The following is a 10,605-nucleotide window of genomic DNA, read 5'->3' on the forward strand; positions in this document are numbered from 1 at the left end:
TCGACCTTTTGCCAAATAATTTGAACTTTCCGTCATTTGGAAATTCAAGTAAATGGTTTTTATTTTTAAAAGTCGAAAATCGCTGCCACGAAGACCTTTTTACATGTCCTTATAATTGTTTCGAGTTAAAAAAAGATAGAGCCTGACTGTGTCAAGTGTATCGAGTTAAATAAGGACTATAAGTTTGATTTTTGTTGTAGGCTAAGACAATATCACATCAAAAGGAAAAAAAATACGTATTTTTTCGAACATAATTTTTACTTTGATCTCAGAATAAGAAATTAAAAGAAAGAATTCATAGAAACATATTTGATATTTTTTTTTGTTTTGGTCTAAAAAAAGAGTTTTGCATCGCTACACTAAAGCTATTATTTTCGATATAGTTTATCATGAAATTAAAGTATTGATATGTATGCCGCTTATTCATGTAAACCCGAAAAAAAAACAAACTTAGCCAGGATTTCAATTGGCATGAAGCAGAAATTAATTTCGATATTCGATAGAAATATCATCCTATATAGTATTGGGAAATGGAATTTGTAATATTCAGTTATGTATTTTATATATATTTTTCGTTATAGCTAATATCATTTATTTATACATATAGATCTGGGTAATGTATACGTATATTTATGTTAACAAATACTTAAAAAGTAAAATTGTTTAGCTAAGGTCTTAAAAAATTTTACAAAATCAAATACAAAAATGATGTACATTATGAATATGGATTTCAAGAGATAAGGGATTTATATCCTTTTGGTTTCTTTATTTATATATGTTCAAAGCGCATTCAATGCGTAAAGTATTTTTTTATTTAATAATAATAATATGTTTATGGATTTGAATGTTTGTTTAATTCACCATTCATTTCCGGTTTGGGGGCATGCAATTTTTCATTTATTAATTATTATTATTAGTTTTTATTTTTCATTTTAATATATTGCATAATTAGGCTAATAAACTCTTTGTCATTAAGTTTAGGAAAAAAATAATAAGATGACAACAAATACAAATATGTATATATTTTATATATAATAATAGTTTATGTTGTATGTATATAAGTTTACAATTACACAGTTACAAAAAAACAAAAAAAAAATACAAAGTGAGTAGTGTGAGAGAGAGAGAAATATTAAATACATTTGACATTTGTCGGTTGAAGAAAATTTTAAATACAAATCACTGATACTGTCAAATGTTTTCTTCTTTTTCTTATTTTAAAGCTTTTTAGCGCCCAATTTCATTGGACCACTATTACGTTGAGCACGACGTGCCTCTAGTTCACGTTGACGCTGCATTTTCTTTTCCTCACGTTTTCTTCGAGCTTCGTCAAATTTGGCATTGCCTGTAATAGGTTTGAATATTTATAATATTTTTTTTTTTTGTTTTACTTAGATCTTATTAATTAACCCAAAGATTGATTTCAACACAAATTGAATGAATAGTAAAACTTATCGCAAATACACATGTACACCATGGAATACGAAAAAAACAAAGACAATGAGAAATAAGCAAAATTAAAATGATGAAAATGGAAGATACATCCAACTAATAGAAGACATCATTAAGTTTTTAAGTATTAAAGAATACGTCATGGAAATACAAAGCAATGAGGAATTTACAGGTTAAAATGTATACGTATAAATAAATAAATAGTTAGTATTTATAATATGTAAAAAATGATACCATGTTCCCATAATTTTCTTTACCCTAAATTTATAATTATCGTTCTGTTTAATGAAAAAATTTAAATGAAAATTAAATTGAAGTCTAAAAATAATGTGTTTTGTTCATTATAAGAGAAACAACTATTTTTAAAGTTTTCGAATATAATTATTTTCTATAATTCAGGTATTTTATTTTGCTAGAGCTTTTGTATTATTTTGTGGATAAATAAATAATTTGTTAGCTTTTAATATTACTGTTAATAAATTCTTGAGCATGAGTGATATTCTATGAAAACGATGGAAAGAGGAACCAGTAATCGTCTTAACCATTCACTGATTATAGCGACGCTCTCAAATTTCTATACCATTATTTTAGTGCAATCAGTATTTTGGTCGAAAAACCCCAAAGTTTCGGCAAATACCTCTTCATTCAAGGACATTTCTTCTCAACAACCTTTTTTGAGGTATGAAAACAGAATGTTAGTGCAATTAGTATTCCCAATTCATGGATTTTTCTACAATTCTCATTGATACTTTAATGGCAGTATACCCTTCACCATATAATGAGGATATACTAACTTTGTCATTCCCTTGGTAACACATAGAAATATTGGTCTTAGACCCCATAAAGTATATATATTCTGGATCGTTGTGAAATTCTAAGGCGATCTAGCGGTGTCCGTCCGTTGATGTATGGATTGTGTTGCAAATGGGCCAAATAGGACCACTTTCAGGTATAGCCCTCATATAAACCGACCCCCCGGATTTGGATTGCGGAGCCCCTTGGAGGAGAAAATTTTATCCGATCTGGTTTAAATTTGGTACGCGATGTTACTATAGGCTCCTTAACAACCATGGAAAATTCATATATGGGTCCATATTTATATATAGCCCTCATATAAAACGATCCCCGGATTTGGGGGCAAAATTTTGTATAGAAAAAAAGTTTTGATAAAATTTTCTAGAGAAAAAAATTTTGACAAAATTTTCTAGAGAAAAAAATTTTGACTATAGAAAAAAATTTGACAAAATTTTCTATAGAAAGAAAAAATGTTGACAAAATTTTCTATTGAAAAAAATTGACAAAATTTTCTATAGAAAGAAATGTTAACAAAATTTTCTATAGAAAAAAAATTTGACAAGATTTTCTATAGAAAAAATGTTGACAAAATTTTCTATAAAAAAAAATGTTAACAAAATTTTTAAAAGAAAAAAATTGACAAAATTTTCTATAGAAAAAAATGCACAAAATTTTCGATAGAATCAAAAACGAAATATGAGTTTTATCGTCTTCTTTTAATAAAATGTCAAACAAACTTTATTACATTACATCGGAAACTATTATGCACGTGAAAAAATATGATTTGCGATTTATGAGACATAGAACAATTAAACAAACAAAAAATATTAAAAAGTGTGCAAAATAATAAACATATAATATATAAATACGTATGCAAGTTATTTATTTATTTATTTCAAACTTACCAGTAATTGGCTCATCGATAGGTTCAAATTCACCATCAGCCCAGGAATCACTATTCCAATTGGCATTGCTATTCGTTGAATTATTCATATGATGAGGAGACTTTTGTTGAGGTGGACTAATATTATTACAATTAAGGAATGGTGTTGGTGATGTTGTTGTATTGCTAGCCGATGAAAGATTCGCTGATATATCTTTTGGTCGTAGATTTGATGACAATGAGCTAGAGCCCAGTGTTGATTTGGAGGGTGATGTATTGTGTGAATTGAGTTTCGCTAAAGGTTCAATTAATTCATTCAATTGATGTTGTTGCAGCTGTTGTTGATGTGGTCGTATGGGAGATTGTCGTAATTGCATTTGTTGTTGCTCTTGCTCTTGAGCTTCCTCTTCGCCCTAGGTGAAAAAAGTATAAATAAATAAACAAAACGAATTAAGAAAATGTTTTCATTTCAATGAGAAGATATTTTTTTCTAAATTAAAACTTCGTAAAATGCAATCTTTGGGAAAGCCAACAACTAGTGAACGATTTCCTATTTGTCGCAGAAATTTCTTCCAATAAAATTCTTTGACAATAGCAATAAATTATTCCCAATATGATTGTATTTCAGAATATAAAGATTTAAGAAAATTTACGTTTTTCGTAATACAAAATATATATGTTTCTCCAAATTAACTCACCGGATCTTCCTCCAGACTACCCCATTCTTCATTGTCCCATCCGTCTCGTACTTCCACTAAAGCGGCTGTCGCCGATAATGGTCCATTGTTGGGTGAACCAGCCATTGGTGAACTGGGATCCTGCGATGTCTATGAGGTTTAATATGTGTCCTTAAGAATAAAATATAAACTACCCACTACTAAAAACTTACATCCATTTCTCCCCAATTCTCGTTGTCCCAATCGTTATTGCCATAATCGGATGCTGAGGCAGATGTATCATTGCTTTCATGTTCTAATGATGTCATTGAAGTTACAGATGATGTCGTCGTCGATAGACTACTGCTAGACGGTTGTTCTATAAGAGAAAACACAATGATTAAATAAAAATAAGTAATAAGGAATAAGTAAAAGGGTGCGCCGTGGCCACATATGGCTGTCATGTTTGGTGGACAATCGTGAGACACCAAAATCATATATCGAGAATAAATAGGGTAAATAGGATTGCACTCATCTATACGACAGGTGCCATGAGGACCACAGCCACTGCCGCTTTGGAGGTACTGATGGGATTTATCCAACTCGATTTACACGTAAGGAAGACGGCTGAACTGACACTTCTGAGATTTAAGAGCTTGAACACGCTGGGGAGGACTGCCTGCAGGCATACTTAAATATATGGCCACGGAGCATGTTTATCATCACAAACCGACATACATTATACCAAGTATGGAGAAGTGGGAGGACAGGAGGATACCCTTCGGAACCCTGAACATGTATACGGACGGATCAAAGATGGAGGAAGGAACGGGGAGCGAAATCTATTGATGAGGCCGTTATTCAGAAGCTATATCAGCTTCTTCATCGACAGTCAGGCAGCTATAAAGGCATTGTGCAGTGCTGACATAAGGTCTAGGGTAGTCAGCCGCTGTCGTCGAGAACTCAAGGTTCTCACTGAACAGCATAATATAACTCTGTGCTGGGTACCTGGGCACTATGGGATAATAGGAAATGAGAAAGCGGATGTGCTGGTTAAGGAGGGTGCTCGTGGAACGAACAACGTCCTAGCGGACGTTTTTCCTCCACTATCTTCTTATCATTACAGGATAGAGGTTAAATATGATGAGCAATGGCGAAGACGCTGGGTCTCTTCGGATGGTTGCGAGCAAACCAAGTTGATATGGGATGAAAAGAAACGTAGGAACTGTGAAATTTTGTTGTCGATGAACAGAGAGGAATTACGGCCATTGATTGGTATCATAACAGGACATAACACACTTGGGAAACACATGGTAAGAATAGGACTTAAAGACGATGATATCTGTAGATGGTGCCTGGACCCGGAAGTTACGGAGGACACGTACCACTTCCTGTGTCAGTGCCCAGCTTTATCCTTTAGAAGAAACAAGATATTGGGCTCATTTTTCTTTCAGGATCTCACTGATCTGCGGGAGTGCAGCTTAAGGAACATACTTGCATTCGTCAGGGCCTCTGGTTGGGTATCCTGAGATTTCTTTCAAAGAGAACAAAGCGGACCGCATCGGAAGGAGAAAGATGGAAAAATCACATCGAGGGATCACAATCGACCTATATTTGTCTAAGTGGACATCAATTCAAGAAAATTGATGTTATCCTCTACAACTTAACCTAACCTAAAAGGGTGCGCCGAGGTTTCTATCTTGGATTTTAACAGAACGCTGTAAAAGCGCTTCAAGCTTTTCTCTGAAATGGTTTCACGGTTACGCTTCTCTTTGCCGGCAACAAATTTCAGCAATAGGAGAAAGAGTCGTCGTACATAGCATATATATGCTTTTTGATTTCGCTACGCAAGTTAAACGAATCCAATCACTCAATAAACTCGAGGTAAAAACAAAACTACGAAATGGCTGAAATTTTGATAGGAGCTATTAACGGGAATGTACTGCCTAAACCTCTGCCCTTTACCAACACCTGAATTTAGTTCATAGAACTTTTAATGCTGACAACTCTTTCATAAGTAGAAATGTCAACATTTTTAAAATTTTACAAAAGTTAAAAATCGACCAATAATAAAAAAACTACCTAAGGTCTAAGGTCGACAAAAAACAAAAATATCCTTTCTAAAATTTGAATAAGTCAATAGGCGACATTATTGATTTTGATTGCAAACCCTATAGGGTCGAAGTTGAGTTATCTACCCTAGTCCGATCTATAATGAAGATTATGGAAAAGTCCATTCGCCTGGACGGAAACATGTAAAGCAGCAAATCATACTTCTGTACCAGCAATGCTTATCGTAACCATGTCCCAAATTGTTTATAATTTATTCTTGTTTTATGGCATACATACCTAAGGATGCAGGTTTTGATAAATTGCGTCCCGTCAAGGGTGGTCTAGGTCTTGAGGAATCGCTTTGACTACGATAGAATTTTGAGGTTACTGCTGTTACAGCCCAACCTGCCCACGTAGCTGCTGCATTACCAATTGAAGGAGTAGCAGTATGTACATCAGCCTCTAAATAAGCAAAAAATAAAATAAATTCGCCAGAAAATCGTAAATGTACTTTGCAAAACTTACCCATTGTTTCTCTAAGACTAGGATCTTCTGATACTTTTTCCAATTTACCCAAAAATCCACGTATAGTTTTAAACGCTGGATCACGTACCGTTTTCTCAGGATCAATAGTAAGCGAACACAATGCAGGTAAGACACGATTAGCAACTTCACTGCAATAAAATTCAATCAAATCGGGAGTCGAGAAAAAGAAATTTCCAAATGACACAAGAACTCACTTTAATAAGAAGTATTGTTGGGTGGCAGCTAAAGCTAATACTCCAGCTACTCTGGCGGGTGGAAAAGGATCACGCATGGCTCTTATAAAAGCGGATACTAAAACACGTTGTCGTACCTTTAAAATACATGGAATGGAATAATTAACATTTCTTGGCTACAGTTCAATTTTCGTTTTTTTTACAAACCTGCGGATGCAGATGAGGTGCTATTTTACCCAAACACACAGTGGTATTAGTGCGAATACCTCCTTGGTCATCGCGTGCTTGAAGTCGAGCAAAATGTCGTAAAACTTCAACATTTAAATTGTTATAATTTAATTTCGGAGCCAAATGAATAATGGACTAAAATTGATTAGAGTTCAATTAAAACGTGGTCGATTTTTTTCTTTAAAACAAAAACTCTTACTTTAACAGTCTGCTCTCTTATGGTGGAATTAGTATCGAGAAATCCATGAGCTACCTGAGGGAATATTTGATCATTCACCACTTGTGGTTGCAGATGAGCAATAAATAGTTCCAATTGTTGCAGTAATCGTGATCGCGTGACACGATCTGTAGAGCCGAATAGTTTAACTACGCAGGGTACGATACGTTTTTGATATTCAGTTTCATCTAAAAGTTTGCCCAGCTAGACAGAAAACGCGAATCATTGAAATTTTATTTTGTGAATAATTATTTTTTATATTTTTTTCCATTACCTTGAACATGGGAGCCAATACAGCTGAACCAGCATCACCATACTCATATGCCGTTATCAGTTGTGGCAGTATTTTATGCCTTTACATGAAAATAGAAAATGTATGGAATTACTTTCTTATCAGAGGTGCTCCAAAAGAAACACACAAAAAAAACTTACTTGCACACTGTATCAGGAAAATTATCTAAATGTAAGGTCAAACCCGAAAAGAAACGATTCTTTTCCGCCTTATCTTTTATTTGTATTTCTTCCAGGAACAATAGTGTATCGACCAAATCATTTTTGAAAAATCCTCCGGGTTTGCGACATCGAGTTATAATATCAGCAGGATTTGGGCGATTCGATGGTGATGCTCCAACTAATTCACAATATAGCGATTGTAAAGATTTAGGAATGCTTTCGATATCTTTAAGACTGGAACGTGATTTTAATGGTCCATTAAATGATTCCCAGACCAGACAACCAAGACCCCACATATCGGCGGAACTGAAATTGACATAAATTCAAATCATTAAAATTAATGGAGATTAAGAGAAGAATTTTTAGAATGTTTCTTGGTGGTTCTCATCAACATTTCCACTTTTTATAATTTTATAAAATTTCGACACTTTTAAAAAATCGACTTTCTACATATGGAAAGCTTTAGCTTTTGCCAGTTTCAAAATATTGGGTTTTTCGATATGCTAATGGGCGATGTATTCCATATGGAATTTCATAACCGACAGAACTTGCTCCTATCAATGTCAGCAAAGTAGATAATACTTATTTAGATAGAAATTACTCCGATTAGACATCTATGTTCATTTCCCATGACAGTTATAACTTAAAGTAGGGGTCGGTAGTGGATGAGTCATGAACAATTGTGGGTTTGAGTCATGGACAATGAATGCTATTCCTCTGCCTTTGTTCTAGTAGCAAGATGATCTCGGCAAACTGTTCCTACTATAAAGTTTCGTCTCCAGGATCGCAGCACATGGAATACCTTTTATATCCATGAAGTCTGTAACTTCAGTATTCTTTTTCGTCAATTCGATAGAGTTCCAATAGAGGATTTTAAAATCACTCACACCAGGGAATACATTCGCTGCGTGGGGGCTGTAGACGACAGTGGTGAAGAATTTTGGGATATTGCTATTCCCAAGAGGTTTACATCTAGAGGCTATTGCTATTCCTAAAAGGTTTACATGTTCTATTGTAGGGGCATACAAATCGGGAGTACTTAAGCAACCATCCTATCATATTAAACCCAGCAACTCAAGATAAATATCCAAAGTACGGACACTTGCTTATCTTCGATAGGAATTTCTTCGCATACCTTGCCTATTCTACAGATCTTAGATCTAATTCCCACTACTATAGTGTTAGGTTAGATTAGATATAGTAGCAGCCCAATATTTCAGATTCACTTCATTGTGATACTCATTCAATACATTGTGATACTCTAGTGGTGAACTTCTCTCTTATCCAAGAGTGCTGCCGATTCCATGTTTAGCTCCCTTTTATAGCTGACTCTTAATGGCGTTTCATATTGCAGTGAAACCACTTAGAGAAGCTTTGAAACACTCAGAAATATCACAAGCATTACTGAGAGGGGATAATCGCCAATGAAAAACTTTTTGGTATCGGGCATGCTAGTGTTTCCTTGTAATTTCAAGATAGTGAATATTCAGATCAGACAGATACAATACCTAATTTGATTTCTCTATATTCTGTGTTCATTATATAGAGCTATAGATAAAAAAACAGTATATATGGGAACTCACCATTTTGTTGCAGCTTTCAATTTAGTTTGATCATTCTTTTCTGGCGGATCATATACTTCCAATGAAGGTGGCACTTTTATTGGTGGCATTGGATTACCATCGGCCGGCGATACATATTCCAAACTTCCTAATTTCCATTCACCAGACGAATTAACAAATACTGACCAAACTGAAACATTGTTGTGCCTTAGACTACCATCGTTGTTGAGAAAGGATAATGCACGCTACGAAATAGATACACAATTACACCACACTCTAGTTCAGTTCACTACTTATCAGCCAACTCACCGTAATTTGAAATATACCCCAAGCCAGGTACAAATCTTTTTGGGGTCCATCGGCTGATAGTTTGGCTATATGGGTACCCAATGGCTCAACATATTCGGTGGCCACATACAGTAGTTTATCGGTTTCAAGGGAATCTAAATATTGCAATATGCTTGGATGTCTCAAGGTCTTTAGCCGTTTGAGGGCTGCTTTGGCAAGATCACATTTTGCATCAGAACCACTGCGTAAATCGAAAACAAATACTGATACCTCCTCCTGGGTTGCCTTACGTTTGGCCTTGTGCAATGTCCATATGGAGTGATTTTCAAAACCTGCTACAGGTTCACCAATGTCGTAAGGAAAGTCTTTGGAAGAGTCGCGCGAGAAGAACGACCACATCATGTGCTTTGCTCGTCGCCCAAATATTTTGTTGATAAATTGGATTCAAACAATTTGTAAACGTATATCTTGAGTAGGGATAACAAATTTCACGGAAAAAAAGGCAACACGATTTTGACAACTTGTGTGTAAACTTTTATTTGCCCGCACTGGTTACATTCACAACTCACTGCATACAAGTTCACTAATTTCTTTTATTGTTCACACAATATAAACTTTTCAACAACTCAAAATGTTGGAACAAAATTTATTCACAAGATGGAAAAAATGAAAATCGAGTACAATTCAGGATGAACTAATAACATAAGGGTGAAACAAATTTGTGCAATGGTGGTTGTAAGGTGTACCGGCGTCACGTATGTATTCACTTTTCAAATGTATATTATTAAATAGTTAACATAATTTTCTTAGATCTTTCTAATAATAATTTTTCATTTTATCTTTTATATGACGTATGCGAATAGTTTTCTCTGTGCTTCTTCTTGTGTGCTGTCAGCTGTCATATGCGCTCATTCAATGCTGCTTCTTCATAAACTTTGGCAAAAGCCACAGGAATGGCAACAGCATAAGGTTTGTTTACATATGGAAATGAGCCCTATTTATGTGCGTTCTATGCCAACAATCTGGCAAATCAAATTTCCCCCTATTTCCACTGATAAATGCATTATTATGGTATTTACAAGGTAACCTTTTGTAATCGAGTGACTTCTCCAAGGGCTCAGCAAAGTGACATTGTTCTGAGATTTTGATATTTTTTTGGGCTCGTGAAGCAAATTATTTCTTAACCTACATTTTTTGGATTTATGGTTCTCACATCTCCAGTTATCAATTAAAGAAGTCAGAGTATCTTGCCTCTATTTTAAATAAAATGAACATATTCTATAAGGATATAAATATTTAT

General features: G+C 34.4%; 1 protein-coding gene across 2 annotated transcripts; it reads right to left on the reverse strand.

Moving 5' to 3' along the window:
- Positions 1-545: 545 nt before the first annotated feature.
- Positions 546-10,210, reverse strand: yata (N-terminal kinase-like protein yata). 2 transcript variants are annotated; one of them, XM_075292649.1, is made up of 13 exons: positions 9,327-10,210; positions 9,039-9,262; positions 7,435-7,761; positions 7,277-7,355; positions 6,985-7,206; positions 6,765-6,920; positions 6,579-6,694; positions 6,364-6,512; positions 6,136-6,300; positions 4,020-4,165; positions 3,829-3,948; positions 3,153-3,543; positions 546-1,345 (listed from the first exon to the last, which is right to left on the reverse strand). In XM_075292649.1, exons 1-13 carry the CDS (start codon positions 9,705-9,707, stop codon positions 1,218-1,220), a joined length of 2,604 nt encoding a protein of 867 aa, XP_075148764.1. In that variant the 5' UTR covers positions 9,708-10,210; the 3' UTR covers positions 546-1,217. The 2 variants fall into 2 exon arrangements, with proteins under 2 accessions (XP_075148764.1, XP_075148763.1); XM_075292648.1 differs by having other exon boundaries at positions 3,829-3,957.
- Between the last annotated feature and the right edge of the window lie 395 nt (positions 10,211-10,605).

Source organism: Haematobia irritans, chromosome 1, assembly GCF_050003625.1.
Source record: "Haematobia irritans isolate KBUSLIRL chromosome 1, ASM5000362v1, whole genome shotgun sequence".
Classification (NCBI taxonomy): Eukaryota; Metazoa; Arthropoda; class Insecta; order Diptera; family Muscidae; genus Haematobia; species Haematobia irritans.